Source organism: Anomaloglossus baeobatrachus, chromosome 5 (genome assembly GCF_048569485.1).
Source record: "Anomaloglossus baeobatrachus isolate aAnoBae1 chromosome 5, aAnoBae1.hap1, whole genome shotgun sequence".
Lineage (NCBI taxonomy): Eukaryota > Metazoa > Chordata > Amphibia > Anura > Aromobatidae > Anomaloglossus > Anomaloglossus baeobatrachus.
Window position 1 is genome coordinate 239976825 of NC_134357.1, and position 21097 is coordinate 239997921.

The 21097-nt window shown below is 42.3% G+C and overlaps 1 protein-coding gene across 2 annotated transcripts in view; it reads right to left on the minus strand.

The window, feature by feature from the left end:
* Nucleotides 1–21097, minus strand: part of LOC142311127 (uncharacterized) — a 37993-nt gene that overhangs the window by 5001 nt on the left and 11895 nt on the right. For both annotated transcript variants that reach the window (XM_075349265.1, XM_075349264.1), the window contains exons 3-6: nt 17977–18165; nt 17781–17904; nt 17439–17524; nt 16712–16820 (exon numbers count right to left, since the gene is read on the minus strand). In XM_075349265.1, coding sequence (XP_075205380.1) covers nt 16712–16820; nt 17439–17524; nt 17781–17904; nt 17977–18165 — 508 coding nt within the window. The remainder of the gene's footprint in view (nt 1–16711; nt 16821–17438; nt 17525–17780; nt 17905–17976; nt 18166–21097) is intronic.

Genomic DNA, 21097 nt, shown 5'->3' on the forward strand with positions numbered 1-21097 from the left:
TTTTTGTGAAAGAAGAGTGGACCAAACTCACACCAGAGCAGTGTGAGAGACTAGTAATGTTCTGTGGCCGCAGATTGCTTCAAAGCAAACGCCTGTACACTTCCAACTGATTGGTGACAGTTGTTAACTTCAGAAAATGTAGTTATCTTTCTCTGTGCTGTTGTCTAATTATGATCATCATGTTTTGTGTAAAATAAAGGATTTATGGTGATAAACTTTGGATCTTTTGTAAAACAGTGTTCTAGTGGTATGGTGTACCCCTTACAAAAAAACTTCAAATATTAATCAATGTAGATTACATTATTTCTGAAAAAAAGCAAGTGATCATATATTGTTGTCTAATTTTTATCTCCAGTGACCGATTCCAGATCATGGAATATATCTATACCTCGATACAGTCACTGCCAACTCCACAATAATAAAAGGAACTACTGCTAGCTGCCACCATCAATCGTTTATACAGGCCGATTAGACACCCATTATAGGTAGCGTATGGCTTTGGTGATGCTGTTTATAGAGCAAGAGGAACAAATCTATTACATTTTATATATTTAATCTGAAAAGTAGGCAATGTTTATAAAAATATACAAAAGATGGTACAAAAGGGAATGAAACAGTACAGCATATATCATTACATAAGATAAAAGGGATAAACAAAAGAAAATCACTAAACCTGATGTCACGGAAATGGCTCAGAGTTAAAGGAGGAAGGTACTCTTTAGGAAAAAAAAATGGATAAAACCCACAGCAAGCTGTAACTTCCAAGGTCTGACAAGGATCATAATTTGCTATTTGCCTTTTATTAATGTGAGGTACAGCCACATTCCTCCCCTCTTTATAACTCCTAACAGGGCTAGTCTTCAGGTAGCTATAGGATATGTCTTAGTTTTAGAAAATTATGAGATTCCCAACTTTTACAATATCTTCGACCCCTGAAGGTCTCAGGCGGCTGATATCCTAGCTTGATTTTATCTGTTCATACATAGGAGACATGGCATATAATTTGTCATCTATCTGACCGATATCCATTAGACGGGACCCCGGTCATCATCCAGCAACGCGGAATGATGCTTTGGGTTCGCCACTTTATCACCATTCTGAAAATATTAATTTCTTATCTATTATATAGATGCAGTTCATAAAACCTCAATTCATAATTTCTGTACGGGAACAAATGGTTAGAATGTACTTTGCCAGTTTCTGGTCAAGCTTGTGGTCTTAGTTCATCCAAGCTGAGATTGGCTTTACATCTGCTAAAGGATTCTCTTTAATTACCTGTTCAAATAAGGGTGTCAGCGGCGTAGGGATCATGTAGAGATTGAGTGTTAGCCTGCTCAAGCACTCATTATGATAATTCTACATCGTATATGGACAGAAGCACAATATTCCTTTCCCTGTGGCTACTAGCTCCAGCATCTCTGTGGCAGATCATCTCATTAAGAGTTTCTCCAAAATCTGGGCGGATACCAAGGCCACTCTGAAGCTATCCACTACTGTCCTGAAAAAGCATGCGGATAAGAGATGCTTGGATCCTCTCTCGTTATAGCCTGGATGGAGACAAGTTAGGGCTCTCTTTCAGATACAGTATGTCCATCTCAAGATGCCCTCCTACAAGTTGGATCCCCACTTTATTGGTCCCCTTGAGGTCCTCCAGTAGATTAATGCAGTATTTTACAAGTGTAAGCTTCTGGTATCCTCCCCAATTGTTTCCACATTTCTCTTTTCAAGCCTGTTGTGCTGAGCCGCTTCTTTAAGGATACTGGCACCTTGCCCTCACTAGTCTATTAGGAGGCATCAAATTCGGGACTGGAGAAAACAGGTTTAACACCGCGCTTGAAGACCACGGACATCAGTGTTGAACACACAATTCTTTTATTTTACTTCATTCCTACGCGTTTCGGAGACCACAGCTGCCTCCTTCTTCAGGGAAAAGAATTTTACAGAGACCAAGGAGGAGCCCTTAAAAAGGATATACAGAAAAAAAGAGGAAGAAAAAAAAAGGGAGAAAGGAAGAGGGATCCCTGGCTATGACGTCAGTTCACCGTGTGCTGCAGAGCAATGACTCATTGCCACGTGGAGTAAAGCCGCATTACATGGCCCTTACAAGAATTAAATAAAATATACATTGATACATTTAGCTCAAACAGAAAAATCATAATCAACAATCAAAGCAATGAAAAAAACAGACAAAATAAATTTAAAGTGAAAACGTGAAAAAAAGGGGGGGGGGGAATATATGTACAGTTATTAATGATCTTTGACACGAACCCGGGGTAGAGAGGCCGTGAAATTGACTGGCCATCCCACTGACATTGTTTTAACAGAGAGATTGAGTGATGCCTCATGATTAGCTACAAAAACCATTGACCATTAAACCTGCACTAGGCAAAAAATCGGCAAATAGAACAGGGCATCTATTATATTTGCAAGTAGGACCGATAGTGACATCATTTTTGTTATTATTAGAACTCAACCTTTTTAATTAATAAGTGAGGTGCACTTGAATAGGATCGACTAATGAAAGGGATCTGTTATGATAAACCAGGAGGAACAACAGAGGAACGGTGTAGTGCGCATGTATAAGAATGGAAGCAGATTCTCTTAATGAGAAGAGGTGAAAGGAGTTCAGATCGTGGGAAAAAAATTGCAAAGCGCAGGCGCGCCTCACATAGAAAGTAGCAAGTTCCTCACATCTCAAGGTTAAGAAAGTTCAGAAGCGTGGGAACTAACTATAGTGCGCGTGCGTGCAGCCAGTGACAGTTCAGGATTTTAACTCAAAAAAACATGTAGTCAAGCCGTGGAGGAGGAAAGACAAATCACGAATGAAATGCTCAGAGAAGTGTGAAACGGGATCAAGCCCGACAGTGCTAGGAAGAATAAAAGATAGTTCATCTTAATCTGACAAACCATCCAAAACTCACTCATAATTGGTTTACCGAAAAAACTAATCTTTGACACTGAAAAGCAAGGGAAGGGAAAGGGTAGCTTAAAAACAATAATGCATTATTTGAAACACGTAGTAATTTGAGCAAGAAATGAATTAATAAAAAAAGGGAAGAATCAGGATATATGTGCGATGCGCACGGGGATTAATGACAAAAACATATGTTGACAATGTATCATTAGTAACATAGGGTGGGGGTGGAGGGGGGGGGATTTAAAAATATCTGAACTCGTGATTAAAACAACATTTAAGACATGAATATATTAAATATTTGAATGAATGTAAAAACAGTCCATCAGAGAAAAATGATATAAAAAAAAAAAATATGTAAATATGTATATAAAAATGTAAATATATATATATAAAAAAAATATGTATAAAAATATATATATATAAAAATATATAAAGAATATATGGCGAATAAAACATGAAAGGCAATCATTATGATTAAAATATCATAAAAAATCACAAGAACATATTCCCATAAATTAATAAAATAAATCAGTAATCTCATTGAGGCCAAAGGGTTTGAGAGTATTCAATCTGTGTATCCAGTAGGTTTGTAGTAATGAGATTACTGATTTATTTTATTGAATACTCTCAAACCCTTTGGCCTCAATGAGATTACTGATTTATTTTATTAATTTATGGGAATATGTTCTTGTGATTTTTTATGATATTTTAATCATAATGATTGCCTTTCATGTTTTATTCACCATATATTCTTTATATATTTTAATATATATATATATATTTTTATACATATTTTCTTTATATATATATTTACATTTTTATACACATATTTACATATTATTATTTTTTTATATCATTTTTCTCTGATGGACTGTTTTTACATTCATTCAAATATTTAATATATTCATGTCTTAAATGTTGTTTTAATCACCAGTTCAGATATTTTTAAATCCCCCCCCCTCCCTCCCCCCCTCCACCCCCACCCTATGTTACTAATGATACATTGTCAACATATGTTTTTGTCATTAATCCCCGTGCGCATCGCACATATATCCTGATTCTTCCCTTTTTTTATTAATTCATTTCTTGCTCAAATTACTACGTGTTTCAAATAATGCATTATTGTTTTTAAGCTACCCTTTCCCTTCCCTTGCTTTTCAGTGTCAAAGATTAGTTTTTTCGGTAAACCAATTATGAGTGAGTTTTGGATGGTTTGTCAGATTAAGATGAACTATCTTTTATTCTTCCTAGCACTGTCGGGCTTGATCCCGTTTCACACTTCTCTGAGCATTTCATTCGTGATTTGTCTTTCCTTCTCCACGGCTTGTCTACATGTTTTTTTGAGTTAAAATCCTGAACTGTCACTGGCTGCACGCACGCGCACTATAGTTAGTTCCCACGCTTCTGAACTTTCTTAACCTTGAGATGTGAGGAACTTGCTACTTTCTATGTGAGGCGCGCCTGCGCTTTGCAATTTTTTTCCCACGATCTGAACTCCTTTCACCTCTTCTCATTAAGAGAATCTGCTTCCATTCTTATACATGCGCACTACACCGTTCCTCTGTTGTTCCTCCTGGTTTATCATAACAGATCCCTTTCATTAGTCGATCCTATTCAAGTGCACCTCACTTATTAATTAAAAAGGTTGAGTTCTAATAATAACAAAAACGATGTCACTATCGGTCCTACTTGCAAATATAATAGATGCCCTGTTCTATTTGCCAATTTTTTGCCTAGTGCAGGTTTAATGGTCAATGGTTTTTGTAGCTAATCATGAGGCATCACTCAACCTCTCTGTTAGCACAATGTCAGTGGGATGGCCGGTCAATTTCACGGCCTCTCTACCCCGGGTTCGTGTCAAAGATCATTAATAACTGTATATATATTTCCCCCCCCCCTTTTTTTCACGTTTTCACTTTAAATTTATTTTGTCTGTTTTTTTCATTGCTTTGATTGTTGATTATGATTTTTCTGTTTGAGCTAAATGTATCAATGTATATTTTATTTAATTCTTGTAAGGGCCATGTAATGCGGCTTTACTCCACGTGGCAATGAGTCATTGCTCTGCAGCACACGGTGAACTGACGTCATAGCCAGGGATCCCTCTTCCTTTCTCCCTTTTTTTTTCTTCCTCTTTTTTTCTGTATATCCTTTTTAAGGGCTCCTCCTTGGTCTCTGTAAAATTCTTTTCCCTGAAGAAGGAGGCAGCTGTGGTCTCCGAAACGCGTAGGAATGAAGTAAAATAAAAGAATTGTGTGTTCAACACTGATGTCCGTGGTCTTCAAGCGCGGTGTTAAACCTGTTTTCTCCAGTCCCGAATTTGATGTCTTGCTTGTACAACAGGGCTGCTGCTGGACCACCTTAGCACTCGCCTATGCCTTTAAAGGGGTTGTGACTGGCACAACCTGACCAGGTGAGTGCACCATTTCCTCATACCTTTTACCCAGTAAATCGGGTAATACCCTATTGCGCCTTCTCTCTCCTAATTTTAGTCTATTAGGAGGACGTCTTTGAGGTAAAAAATTTCTGTGCCATGAAGAAGGTAAGAGGTAAAACAGTTTTTTAAGTAGATTGGAAGTATTTTGGTTCTGAGGAGAGGTTGTGGGCGGCTAAGGAGAATATCAATGCCCCTCTTTTCCTGATAAGAATCATTTCAGGTTTGTAAAACAAGGCGCGTAAGAGGATACTGTAACGCTAACGTCCTGGCACTATCCAGTTTGTCCTCCTGGTAGGGATGCCAAAACACCCACCCTCCCGGGTGCTCAGCGGTGGTTCCTGTCCCCGTCACTGCCTCCTGCTCCAGGGGCCTACATGCACCAAGCAGGTTTCCCGGGAACACGCTTAGTGCGCTTGTTCCTTACGTTTCGTAAAGGGCTTTGTGTCCTAACACGGAAATACCTCTCATCCTATGGCTGGGAGGCAGTGGGTATTTAGGGCATCCTCCCCCTTTGGGAGGTGCCTGAGCAATGTGTTCATTCACTTGATGCATGGTTGCTAGTTGTCAAGTTTCATATCCTGTGCCCGTATCCTATGCCTGCTAACGTGCACCTGTGTTCCAGTACCTGTCTGGTGTACCAGATTGCCTGCCAGTGCAGCCTGCCCGACAGTACTGGCTTACCAGTTTGTTTTAGGCGCCACGTCTGTTTCAGTTACCCCAACCATCTAGTTTGCACCTGAGTCCATACATGCCTACTTGACCCCTGGGGTCAGCTGCTACAGTTGCAAGAGTTCCCCTGGAGTAGTATCTAGCAGCTACTTAGCAGCACAAGCATATTCTCACCATCAGATGCTCTAGTGAAGACAAAGTAGTCGCTTAATCACGCCATTAAGGGTGAGCCCGGTCCCGTGGCACAGTTCATTCTGCAACTTTATTGAAAATGAATTTTTGAGCCTTTTCCTTTTCTCTTTAAAGATTCTCTTGATATTTTTTCTCTTATAGAAGGCTTGTGGATCTTCTCTGTGAAGCATTCAGCAGTAGTATCCCATCATGTTCACGTACCATGGTATCTTTGTTGCATCTCCTGGATATCCTTATGATATCTATCTCCCTGTTCTTTACTAACAGTACCAAGGTTTTCAAGAAAGTAGTTTAAATGGGAACATAAAAAATATAACTTCAAATTTATCAGATAATCTAAGGCTTTGAAACATTTCAGCATATTCTTCAAGATGGACTTGCATTGTGGATCTTTGTTCTTACCTTGAAGTTTCTTCAAAAGTGCCTTAATGTGTAATGGTGGCAGGAGAACTTTAATGGGATTAGCTAAACTTTCCGCAACTATGTTCTTGAGTCCAGGTTGCAAAGATGTTCTCATTGGCCAACTTTTTTACCTCCAGTGATAAGTCTTATCGTGGCTTCTCCACTCACACAAAACTCATGGGTACTTTGTGTATCCTACTTGCTGCCCAAGGAGCTAAGGGAGAACATTCAGATCACCACTTATTGACCATCCTTGACCCTCGTAGTTAAGTTTCTTGAGAATAAAGTCTAAATAAAGTCTAAATTCTCATAGGTTTCCTTCAAGTGTACAAACGACCTGAAGCATACTTTCTGCCATTGTGCAGTAGCACAGCTTTTTTTTTTTTGATGAATCAATAAAGATTCTCATTTGCTAACAGTGTACTTAATATTAAATTTTTCCATCAGCCCAGGAACATCACTGCAATATAGTAGAGCACTGTCTTGAGAAAAGTATGGAAGTAATTCCCTTTATCTGCTTCTGTACCATGAAAAACAGTTACCAGGAGCTAGCAGGTTCTTTTCCTTTAGTCTAGAGCAGGGGTCTCAAACTCAGCTGGGTGTATGGGTCGCATATAGAAAAAAAAATTCAGAGGGGCCGCATTCATTGCAGGACAAAGTGACATTTTTAATGAATCCATGTTTTTTTTTCTATGAATCTTTGGATCACTTTTTTGTACATTTTTTGCTTGTTTATTAGAACAAACCTGCACTCACTTTTTTGTTTAGTTAAGTTTATATATATAAAAAAGCATTTTTAATGGTGCAAACAAAAAATAAATCATGCTTTATTTTCAAATTTATCACCTTCTTGTAATATTGTTTTAAAATTAGCAACATCATATAGTAATCTTAGCTAACATATTGTAGTAATGTCCTCATCTGTGCGCCCTGTAGTAATGTCCCCCATCCTTGTGGTATTGTGCCCAGTAGTATTGTGCCCATCCTTGTGGTATTGTGCCCAGTAGTATTGTGCCCATCCTTGTGGTATTGTGCCCAGTAGTATTGTGCCCATCCTTGTGCCCTATAGTATTGTGCCCAGTAGTATTATGCTCATCCTTGTGGTATTGTGCCCATCCTTGTAATATTATGCCCAGTAGTATTGTGCCTATCCTTGTAGTATTGTGGCCAGTAGTATTGTGCCCATCCTTGTAATATTGTGCCCAGTAGTATTGTACTCATCCTTGTCATTTTGTGCCCAGTAGTATTGTGCTCATCCTTGTGGTATTGTGCCCATCCTTGTAATATTGTGCCCAGTAGTATTGTACTTATCCTTGTAATTTTGTGCCCAGTAGTATTGTGCTCATCCTTGTGGTATTGTGCCCATCCTTGTAATATTGTGCCCAGTAGTATTGTACTCATCCTTGTAATTTTGTGCCCATCCTTGTAATATTGTGCCCAGTAGTATTGTGCCCATCCTTGTAGTATTGTGCCCAGTAGTATTGTACTCATCCTTGTAATTTTGTGCCCATCCTTGTAATATTGTGCCCAGTAGTATTGTGCCCATCCTTGTAGTATTGTGCCCAGTAGTATTGTGCTCATCCTTGTAGTATTGTGCCCAGTATTGTGCTCATCCTTGCAGTATTGTGCCCATCCTTGTAGTATTGTGCTCAGTAGTATTGTGCCCATCCTTGTAATATTGTGCCCAGTAGTATTGTGCCCATCCTTGTAATATTATGCCCAGTAGTATTATGCCTATCCTTGTAGTATTGTGCCCATCCTTGTAATATTGTGCCCATCCTTGTAATATTATGCCCAGTAGTATTGTGCCCATCCTTGTAATATTGTGCCCAGTAGTATTGTACTCATTCTTGTAATTTTGTGTCCAGTAGTATTGTGCTCATCCTTGTGGTATTGTGCCCATCCTTGTAATATTGTGCCCAGTAGTATTGTGCCCATGCTTGTAATATTGTGCCCAGTAGTATTGTTCTCATCCTTGTAGTATTGTGCCCAGTATTGTGCTCATCCTTGCAGTATTGTGCCCATCCTTGTAGTATTGTGCCCAGTAGTATTGTGCTCATCCTTGTAGTAGTGTGCCCAGTAGTTTTGTACCCATCCTTGTAGTATTGTGCTCATCCTTGTAATATTGTGCCCAGTAGTATTGTGCTCATCCTTGTAGTAGTGTGCCCAGTAGTATTGTACCCATCATTGTAGTATTGTGCTCAGTAGTATTGTGCTCATCCTTGTAGTATTGTGCCCTGCAGTATTGTGTCCTGTAGTATTTTGCTTATCTTTGTAGTATTGTGCCCTGCAGTATTGTGCCCATCCTTGTAGTACTGTGCCCAGTAGTATTGTGCCCATCCTTGTAATATTGTGCCCAGTAGTATTGTACTCATTCTTGTAATTTTGTGTCCAGTAGTATTGTGCTCATCCTTGTGGTATTGTGCCCATCCTTGTAATATTGTGCCCAAAAGTATTGTGCCCATCCTTGTAATATTATGCCCAGTAGTATTATGCCTATCCTTGTAGTATTGTGCCCAGTAGTATTGTGCCCATCCTTGTAATATTGTGCCCATCCTTGTAATATTATGCCCAGTAGTATTGTGCCCATCCTTGTAATATTGTGCCCAGTATTGTGCTCATCCTTGCAGTATTGTGCCCATCCTTGTAGTATTGTGCCCAGTATTGTGCTCATCCTTGCAGTATTGTGCCCATCCTTGTAGTATTGTGCCCAGTAGTATTGTGCTCATCCTTGTAGTAGTGTGCCCAGTAGTATTGTACCCATCCTTGTAGTATTGTGCTCATCCTTGTAATATTGTGCCCAGTAGTATTGTGCTCATCCTTGTAGTAGTGTGCCCAGTAGTATTGTACCCATCCTTGTAGTATTGTGCTCATCCTTGTAATATTATGCCCAGTAGTATTGTGCTCATCCTTGTAATATTGTGCCCAGTAGTATTGTACTCATTCTTGTAATTTTGTGTCCAGTAGTATTGTGCTCATCCTTGTGGTATTGTGCCCATCCTTGTAATATTGTGCCCATGCTTGTAATATTGTGCCCAGTAGTATTGTTCTCATCCTTGTAGTATTGTGCCCAGTATTGTGCTCATCCTTGCAGTATTGTGCCCATCCTTGTAGTATTGTGCCCAGTAGTATTGTGCTCATCCTTGTAGTAGTGTGCCCAGTAGTATTGTACCCATCCTTGTAGTATTGTGCTCATCCTTGTAATATTGTGCCCAGTAGTATTGTGCTCATCCTTGTAGCAGTGTGCCCAGTAGTATTGTTCTCATCCTTGTAGTATTGTGCCCAGTATTTTGCTTATCCTTGCAGTATTGTGCCCATCCTTGTAGTATTGTGCCCAGTATTGTGCTCATCCTTGCAGTATTGTGCCCATCCTTGTAGTATTGTGCCCAGTAGTATTGTGCTCATCCTTGTAGTAGTGTGCCCAGTAGTATTGTACCCATCCTTGTAGTATTGTGCTCATCCTTGTAATATTGTGCCCAGTAGTATTGTGCTCATCCTTGTAGTAGTGTGCCCAGTAGTATTGTACCCATCCTAGTAGTATTGTGCTCATCCTTGTAATATTATGCCCAGTAGTATTGTGCCCATCCTTGTAATATTGTGCCCAGTAGTATTGTACTCATTCTTGTAATTTTGTGTCCAGTAGTATTGTGCTCATCCTTGTGGTATTGTGCCCATCCTTGTAATATTGTGCCCAGTAGTATTGTGCCCATGCTTGTAATATTGTGCCCAGTAGTATTGTTCTCATCCTTGTAGTATTGTGCCCAGTATTGTGCTCATCCTTGCAGTATTGTGCCCATCCTTGTAGTATTGTGCCCAGTAGTATTGTGCTCATCCTTGTAGTAGTGTGCCCAGTAGTATTGTACCCATCCTTGTAGTATTGTGCTCATCCTTGTAATATTATGCCCAGTAGTATTGTGCCCATCCTTGTAATTTTGTGTCCAGTAGTATTGTGCTCATCCTTGTGGTATTGTGCCCATCCTTGTAATATTGTGCCCATGCTTGTAATATTGTGCCCAGTAGTATTGTTCTCATCCTTGTAGTATTGTGCCCAGTATTGTGCTCATCCTTGCAGTATTGTGCCCATCCTTGTAGTATTGTGCCCAGTAGTATTGTGCTCATCCTTGTAGTAGTGTGCCCAGTAGTATTGTACCCATCCTTGTAGTATTGTGCTCATCCTTGTAATATTGTGCCCAGTAGTATTGTGCTCATCCTTGTAGCAGTGTGCCCAGTAGTATTGTTCTCATCCTTGTAGTATTGTGCCCAGTATTTTGCTTATCCTTGCAGTATTGTGCCCATCCTTGTAGTATTGTGCCCAGTATTGTGCTCATCCTTGCAGTATTGTGCCCATCCTTGTAGTATTGTGCCCAGTAGTATTGTGCTCATCCTTGTAGTAGTGTGCCCAGTAGTATTGTACCCATCCTTGTAGTATTGTGCTCATCCTTGTAATATTGTGCCCAGTAGTATTGTGCTCATCCTTGTAGTAGTGTGCCCAGTAGTATTGTACCCATCCTAGTAGTATTGTGCTCATCCTTGTAATATTATGCCCAGTAGTATTGTGCCCATCCTTGTAATATTGTGCCCAGTAGTATTGTACTCATTCTTGTAATTTTGTGTCCAGTAGTATTGTGCTCATCCTTGTGGTATTGTGCCCATCCTTGTAATATTGTGCCCAGTAGTATTGTGCCCATGCTTGTAATATTGTGCCCAGTAGTATTGTTCTCATCCTTGTAGTATTGTGCCCAGTATTGTGCTCATCCTTGCAGTATTGTGCCCATCCTTGTAGTATTGTGCCCAGTAGTATTGTGCTCATCCTTGTAGTAGTGTGCCCAGTAGTATTGTACCCATCCTTGTAGTATTGTGCTCATCCTTGTAGTAGTGTGCCCAGTAGTATTGTACCCATCCTTGTAGTATTGTGCTCATCCTTGTAATATTGTGCCCAGTAGTATTGTGCTCATCCTTGTAGTAGTGTGCCCAGTAGTATTGTTCTCATCCTTGTAGTATTGTGCCCAGTATTGTGCTCATCCTTGCAGTATTGTGCCCATCCTTGTAGTATTGTGCCCAGTAGTATTGTGCTCATCCTTGTAGTAGTGTGCCCAGTAGTATTGTACCCATCCTTGTAGTATTGTGCTCATCCTTGTAATATTGTGCCCAGTAGTATTGTGCTCATCCTTGTAGTAGTGTGCCCAGTAGTATTGTACCCATCCTAGTAGTATTGTGCTCATCCTTGTAATATTATGCCCAGTAGTATTGTGCCCATCCTTGTAATATTGTGCCCAGTAGTATTGTACTCATTCTTGTAATTTTGTGTCCAGTAGTATTGTGCTCATCCTTGTGGTATTGTGCCCATCCTTGTAATATTGTGCCCAGTAGTATTGTGCCCATGCTTGTAATATTGTGCCCAGTAGTATTGTTCTCATCCTTGTAGTATTGTGCCCAGTATTGTGCTGATCCTTGCAGTATTGTGCCCATCCTTGTAGTATTGTGCCCAGTAGTATTGTGCTCATCCTTGTAGTAGTGTGCCCAGTAGTATTGTACCCATCCTTGTAGTATTGTGCTCATCCTTGTAGTAGTGTGCCCAGTAGTATTGTACCCATCCTTGTAGTATTGTGCTCATCCTTGTAATATTGTGCCCAGTAGTATTGTGCTCATCCTTGTAGTAGTGTGCCCAGTAGTATTGTTCTCATCCTTGTAGTATTGTGCCCAGTATTGTGCTCATCCTTGCAGTATTGTGCCCATCCTTGTAGTATTGTGCCCAGTAGTATTGTGCTCATCCTTGTAGTAGTGTGCCCAGTAGTATTGTACCCATCCTTGTAGTATTGTGCTCATCCTTGTAATATTGTGCCCAGTAGTATTGTGCTCATCCTTGTAGTAGTGTGCCCAGTAGTATTGTACCCATCATTGTAGTATTTTGCTCATCCTTGTGGTATTGTACCCATCCTTGTAGTATTGTGCCCAGTAGTATTGTGCTCATCCTTGTAGTATTGTGCCCTGCAGTATTGTGTCCTGTAGTATTTTGCTTATCTTTGTAGTATTGTGCCCTGCAGTATTGTGCCCATCCTTGTAGTACTGTGCCCAGTAGTATTGTGCCCATCCTTGTAATATTGTGCCCAGTAGTATTGTACTCATTCTTGTAATTTTGTGTCCAGTAGTATTGTGCTCATCCTTGTGGTATTGTGCCCATCCTTGTAATATTGTGCCCAGTAGTATTGTGCCCATCCTTGTAATATTATGCCCAGTAGTATTATGCCTATCCTTGTAGTATTGTGCCCAGTAGTATTGTGCCCATCCTTGTAATATTGTGCCCATCCTTGTAATATTATGCCCAGTAGTATTGTGCCCATCCTTGTAATATTGTGCCCAGTATTGTGCTCATCCTTGCAGTATTGTGCCCATCCTTGTAGTATTGTGCCCAGTAGTATTGTGCTCATCCTTGTAGTAGTGTGCCCAGTAGTATTGTACCCATCCTTGTAGTATTGTGCTCATCCTTGTAATATTGTGCCCAGTAGTATTGTGCTCATCCTTGTAGCAGTGTGCCCAGTAGTATTGTTCTCATCCTTGTAGTATTGTGCCCAGTATTTTGCTCATCCTTGCAGTATTGTGCCCATCCTTGTAGTAATGTGCCCAGTAGTATTGTGCTCATCCTTGTAGTAGTGTGCCCAGTAGTATTGTACCCATCCTTGTAGTATTGTGCTCATCCTTGTAATATTGTGCCCAGTAGTATTGTGCTCATCCTTGTAGTAGTGTGCCCAGTAGTATTGTACCCATCCTTGTAGTATTGTGCTCATCCTTGTAATATTGTGCCCAGTAGTATTGTGCTCATCCTTGTAGTAGTGTGCCCAGTAGTATTGTACCCATCATTGTAGTATTGTGCTCATCCTTGTGGTATTGTACCCATCCTTGTAGTATTGTGCCCAGTAGTATTGTGCTCATCCTTGTAGTATTGTGCCCTGCAGTATTGTGTCCTGTAGTATTTGGCTTATCTTTGTAGTATTGTGCCCTGCAGTATTGTGCCCATCCTTGTAGTACTGTGCCCAGTAGTATTGTGCCCATCCTTGTGGTATTTTGCCCAGTACTATTGTGCTCATCCTTGTAGTATTGTGCCCAGTACTATTGTGCTCATCCTTGTAGTATTGTGCCCAGTACTATTGTGCTCATCCTTGTAGTATTGTGCCCAGTACTATTGTGCTCATCCTTGTAGTATTGTGCCCAGTACTATTGTGCTCATCCTTGTAGTATTGTGCCCAGTAGTAAGGTGCCCATCATTGTAGTATTGTGTTCATCCTTGTGCCCTGCAGTATTGTGTCCTGCAGTACTGTGCTCATCCTTGTGGTATTGTGGCCATCCTTTAGTAGTATTCACCCCCTGAAACTAGTGATATTATTATCAGGAGCTGTGCGTTCTTTTCTTGCCTTGTGTTGCATTCTTCAGATGCGACATGCTTTACCTGGCTCTTCCCGATTACCTTGGTAATGAGAGATTAATAACAGTGCACAACTGTCATCAAGCCCAAAATTAGTGATGGGTAGGGGTCTATGAGAACCCCCATCACTAATCCTATAAGCAAAAAAAAATAAACATAAACAGCAAGAAAAATCCTTTATTTGGAATAAAATACAAAAAACACCCTCTGTCACCACTATATTAGCACCAAAACACCCCTGCAGGTGCAATGTAATCCACACGAGGTCCCACGACGATCCTGGCTCTGCTACATCTCAGTCACAGAGAGCAGCCATAGAGCATGACTGCCCAGTGTGACTGTAGACAGAGACTGAGCCGTGATGAGCGATGATGTCACTCAGGTGATTTGCACATAGCTAGAGGTTCCCACCTGTGACCGCAAATCACCTGAGTGACGTCATCGCTCATCGAGGCTCAGTCTCTGTCTGCAGTCACAGCGGGCAGTCATGCTCTATGGCTGCTCGCTGTGACTTAGATGTGGCAACACTGAATCCTCGTGGGACCTCTTGTGGATTACGTTGGACCTGCAGGAGTGTTTTGGGGTTAATAAAGTGGTGAAAGAGAATTTTTTTGGTGTTTGTGTTTATTCACTTTCACTACAGATTAGTCATGGGGGGTATCTCATAGACACCTGCCATTCTAATCTAGGACTTAGTGGCTGCTGTGGGCTGCCATTAGCTCCTTATTACCCCGATTGCCACCACACCAGGGCAATTGGGAAAAGCCGTGTAAAGTGCCAGGCTTGTCACATTTAATGGATGCGCCAATCCTGGGCAGCTGCAGGTTGCTATTTTTAGGCTGGAGGGGCGGCCAATAGCCATGGTCCTCCTCAGTCGGAGAATACCAGCCCCCAGCTGTTGGACTTTATCTTGGCTGGATATCAAAATTAGGGGGACCGCACGCTGGTTTTTTAAATTATTTATTTAAATAATTTTAAAAAAAGGCCGCATGCGGTTCCTCTTTTTTTGATACGCAGCCAAGATAAGTGCAGGGCAGGGGGCTGCAGCCTGTACGCTTTATCTGTGCTGGGTATAATAATATGGGGGGACCCTACACCAAGTTTTTAATTTTATTTATTTTTACTGTACGATATAGACACGCATAGCACCTGTGATTGGAAGCAGTCAGCTGACACTCAGTGTGGGGGCGCATCTGATTTCAACCAATCAAAGGCACCGGTGGGCAGGGAAAGCAGTACATATTCAATGAAGGTTAATTATCGACTCCGGAAGTGAATGCGCGACCTGGAAGCAGCATAGCGCCATGAGAGATCCTCGATAAGTGCAGCGTGTGCTCCTATCACTCTATCCCTTCTGTCAACATTTTTCATCTCTGGACTCTGGTCCCCATAGACTTATATGTGGACCGGAATTGGGTTTTGAAAAAAAGATAACATGGACCTGCCGGTCCCGGTTATCTGCGAGTCTGCTCATCACTAGTCACTATTCCTTCTGTGAGTCCTGGGCGCAATTGGTGACTGTTTTCGGCACTATAGACTTTCGGTGTGCTGAGCTGTCGATATGCTGATTGACAGCTCAGTTGTTCAATCTAGTGCAGGGGCATTCAGAGCTGTTAATGTGTTCAGTGACAGCTGAGCCATATAACCTGAAACTGGGAGGTTCTGAGTTTTCCTGGTGTGTCCAGTTTGATTGTCCAGCTATTTAGCTGAACAGTCAGTCCCAGAACACTGCCAGTCTTAAGGCCACTTTACACACAGCGGCATCGCTAGCGACGTCGCTGGTGAAAGCACCCGACCCGTCGGTTGTGCGTCATGGGCAAATCGCTGCCCGTGGCGCACAACATCGCTAACACCCGTCACACATACTTACCTTCCTAGCAACGTCGCTGTGGCCGGTGAACCGCCTCCTTTCTAAGGGGGCGATTTGTGCGGCGTCACTAAGCGACCGCCCAATAGAAGCGGAGGGGCGGAGATGAGCGGCCGTAACATCCCGCCCACCTCCTTCCTTCCTCATTGCCGGCGGCCGCAGTTACGATGTTGTTCCTCGTTCCTGCGGTGTCACACATAGCGATGTGTGCTGCCCCAGGAATGACGAACAACCTGCGTCCAAAAGCAGCAACGATACTTGAGATTGGAACGACGGTTCAACGATCAACAATATGGTGAGTATTTTTGATCGTTAACGGTCGTTCCTGCGTTTCACATGCAATGATATCACTAACGAGGCCGGATGTGCGTCACAAATTCCGTAACCCCAACGACATCTCGTTAGCGATGTCGTTGCGTGTAAAGTGGCCTTTAGTCTTCTGCTCAGTTGTGCTAGCTGGCCTTTTGTATCTGTGCCCTTGGAATTGATCTCTTGTTGCCTGACCATTGACTTTGTTTGACCATCCTTTTACCTTGTCTCTCTGCTCTGATCCGCTACCTTCCAGGTATTCTGACTCCGGACCACGACCTGACTACAGCTCTGCATTTCCCCTTAATCTTGACGTGATCTCCTGGTACCTGAACCCAGAACGTTTGACTGCCTCAAGACTTATCCATATAGTGACTAGCATACAAATATGTATGTACTGACAGGTAAGGGTCTGGAGTAAGGCATGCTTTATTTCTGGTTCCTCATGAAGGATAATATATATTAGTTTCACGTTGAATCTTTCAGGGTATTACTCACCTAGTCTAATGTCTGTAGGACTTTGCTCTTCCTTACATTGCTGATCACCAGAAACATACGATGTCTCCTCTTCTACAACTTCATCTTTAATATCAGTTGGCTCTCTACCCTTTTTCAAGAGTTAAAAAAATAATTGTACGCTTTAGTGGAAAACAAGTGTTGAATGCAGCACGATAAGTAGGTTTCATTAACCTCCAAATTAAATATCTATTTTGTCTGTTGCTGGTTTTGAGCCATTGTATGCGTCTTCCTGACTAAAGGGGTTGTTCCCTTTTAGTTAATATTCCCTCCCAGCTGTACTTTGCTATAAAAAAACAAAACAAAACAAATAAACCACACTGTATTCACCTTTCCCCTGGGTGCTCCGGTGAGTCTGCCGCTGCTCCCGATGTCTGGCATTAGCTACGCTGCTGACATTGACAGCGCTGCAGCAAATCAATGAGCTCAGCGACTCTGAAAGGGAGTGTTCGTGTACACTGGCAGAGCCACTGAGCTGCTGTGCTTTCAATATGACGTCTGCTCTGTAATCAATACCAGACACGAGGAACAGTGGCAGACACTACCTGGGGGAGGTGAGTACAGCATGGTTTATTTTTATACTGCAGCCAAGGGAGACATTTAACAACCCCTTTAAAAGTTAATATACATAAAACCAGATGAAATGCAGAATTAGATGTCTCCTCTAGAGGTTATTTTTGGTACATGGTAAAATATTTATTCTATTTACCTGATTGATTTGCTTTTCCTCTGAACATTCCTGAAAATAAATAGGACTGGGACATCGCTTTGGTCTTTTTGGCTTACCGGAAGCATCTATAGGAAATATACACATTGCTTTAGTACATGTAGTGCCCGAATTTGCGACTGAAATCTGGAGGGAAGACTGGCTGTATGTGTTAATTTTCAATATTGAAATTAATGGACTGTCTATGTGATAATGGACAGGACACTCACTCTCCACCTTGGTCAAGACAGTACTGAAGATAGATAAGATATCCTCCTCTATTAACTCAAACAGTATTTTCTAATAGGATAAGCTGAAAACCAAACAATGAAAGACTCTTCCTACCTGGTGACATGAGGGGCTGGTGATCCTCCATCATGACATCTTTGTACAGATCCTTGTGTCCGTCTAAATATTCCCACTCCTCCATGGATAAATAGATAGCGACATCCTGACACTTTATGGGAACCTGCCACACACAATCCTACTGTCATACTTTACATCCCTCCCTTATTACTGGGAATGTCCCCGCACTACTCACCTCTGCCGTCAGCACTTCTCTGATCTTGTTGGTGAGTTCTAGGATCTTCTGTGCGGTGTTACTGTCATATATCAGAGAATTAGGCGGAGGTTTTATTTTTGGACTCTGACATTTTCCCCTTTCTCCTGACTCATGACCGTGATTGCTGGGGGTCACACACTCACTAGACGTCTTCAGTGTTGTGTACTCCTGTGTATGAAAGAGAGACCTTTATAAATGTCATTATATACCTTCTCACAATGTCTCACCCTACAAAACATTCAGCATTAGTGGGGGCAGGTGGTGTGCCTGTCCTTGTGGAGTGCAATTATACAGTGTTGGGCAGCCCTCGTGATTTAATAGAATGGGTACCAATAATAGGCTGTAAGCCAGACACCATGCACTACACTTATCTGTGTGACTGCACTATACAGCCTCATCTGTGTGCAATAATAATAATAGGCAACCACCTCATCCTTTAATGGTGCATGCGTGAGTGGTTGTTTTGGAGCATTTTGCACCTGTGCTGCTGAAGAGGGGGGCGACTTCCATGCCAAGAGTCCTCCACACCCCTGCTCCATTAATGCTATGTGTCTGTGGTCTGCCCCAGCTGGGGTGTGTAGCACTTACTGCAGTCTTCAGAGTCACCTCCATCACCCCGCTGCCAGTGTCCGTCGGAGACCTAGCATTGTCACACATGTTACACAGAGTCTTTCTTATGAAACAATCAACAGGAATAGCTTTATTCTTGGTACAAGTTCATCAGGACAGACATGGCCTTTAATGTTCTGCTGCCACTGTTTCCTGGGGGCACTCTCGTTTCTAGCCCTTGTTCTGGGTATTAGCACTCCAGCAGCTCAGACTACTCTGTAATTCTTCCCTGTTACTTATCTTTGCAGCAACCGTGTCCCAAACACGTCCCCGAACGACTCTCTAGCTCCTGACCACAAGGATCCTCCGGCAGCGCTCTTCCCCAACGTCCTACCGATACTGGGACACTCTCTAGCCCAATCCTCGAGGCGAGACTTAGGCTCTGGACACAAGGGAGGTTTCCTCCCGATTGTAAGGTTCCAGGTTCCCCTTGAAATTTGTTGTCTGTTTGGCCTCGTCCAAGATGGAGTCTGTTGTCTCATCCGGCCCCTGAACTTCCTGTCCGCCCTGCTTATAGGTCCCTGTCTGGGGTCCATTCCCTGCCTGAGTATTTTGTGCTACTGGCTCCTAAGTCATGCTGGCTTGCTCTGGCCTTCCTGGGTTCAGCCTCAGTACTGTTCTTATCCAGGTCTCATTCCAGGTCTTGGCCCTATCTTGGATCTCCTCATACCTAACCGACTGAACTTTCAGCGTCTCCCACTCTCACACCACCTCCTCATCCCACCCTTTATCCGTTGGTGTCCCCCAAGGTTCAGTTCTTGGACCCCTCCTGTTCTCCATCTACACCTTCGGCCTGGGACAGCTCATAGAGTCCCACGGCTTTCAGTATCATGTCTATGCCGATGACACACAGATCTACCTCTCTGGACCTGACATTACCTCTCTACTAACCAAAATCCCACAATGTCTGTCTGCTATTTCATCCTTCTTCTCTGCGCGATTCCTAAAGCTTAACATGGACAAAACAGAATTCATTGCCTATCCTCCTCCTCATTCAACTCCTGCACCAAGCCTATCCATCAAAGTTGAGGGCTGCTCACTCTCCCCAGTCTCAAAAGCTCGTTGCCTTGGAGTAACCCTCGACTCTGCTCTATCCTTGAAGCCGCACATACAAGCCCTCTTCACCTCATGCAGACTACAACTCAAAAATATCTCCCGGATATGTGCTTTCCTTAACCAAGAATCTGCAAAAACATTAGTACATGCCCTCATCATCTACCGCCTCGACTACTGTAACCTCCTGCTCTCTGGCCTCCCTTCCAACACTCTTGCAGCCCTTCAATCTATCTGGAACTCTGCGGCCCGCTTAATCCACCTCTCCCCTCGTTATTCCCCAGCCTCGCCACTCTGCCAATCCCTTCACTGGCTTCCCATTGCCCAAAGACTCCAGTTCAAAACATTAACCATGACATACAAAGCCATCCACAACCTGTCTCCTCCATACATCTGTGACCTAGTCTCCCGGTACCTACCTACACGCAACCTCAGATCCTCACAAGATCTCCCTCTCTACTCCTCTCTTATCTCCTCTTCCCACAATCGCATACAAGATTTCTCCCGTGCCTCCCCCATACTCTGGAATGCTCTACCCCAGCATATCAGACTCTGTCCTATCGTGAAAAGCTTCAAGAATAACCTGAAGACCCACCTCTTCCAACAAGCCTACAACCTACAATAACCCTCAGTCCAGTACACCACTGCACAACCAGCTCTGTCCTCACCTATTGTACCATCACCCATTCCCTGTAGACTGTGAGCCCTCGCGGGTAGGGTCCTCTCTCCTCCTATACCAGTCTGTTTTGTACTGTTAATGATTGTTGTACTAGTTTTTATGTATACTCTTTCTCACTTATAAAGCGTCATGGAATTAATGGCACTATAATAATAATAAATAATAATAAATAATTCATCACGGGCTGAGTGCTGGACTTTTGCGGGGCTTTGTTCTGTCCAAGGTAGTATTCTGAAAGGGTTGTTTTCTGTGCACTTTATTCTGGACATTTGTTACCTGCTGCTGTGCTGATTATATCCTGGACATTTCACCACTTGTTGCTGTGCTCATAAAACTGGACATTCACCACCTGTTTGCTGCGAACCATACCCCGGACATTTACCACCTGTTTTGCTACAAATATTACCTTGGACTTTCACCACCTGTTTGCTGCATTTATTTCTCTGGATATTTCACCTCTGGTTGCGGTGGTTACAATATTTGTTGTACGCACTCCTATATCTAATTCTGGACTTCAGCGTTTCAGTTGCTGTGCGCATTATTGTATTTGCTGTCTTAACAGTCACATAATAGTGCAGTTGCACTTACATTTAATTTGTAATTACCTTCTGTTAGTCTTTGCCTTTTTACACTGTTTATTGTTTGTTAAATACAGAGTATTCACCCAACCCTTCTCAGTTTCGTTATATTCCATTCTATTAGATTCCAGTGTATCCACATAAGTGTTACACCGATTCCCAGACAGGCCCAAGCAACAAT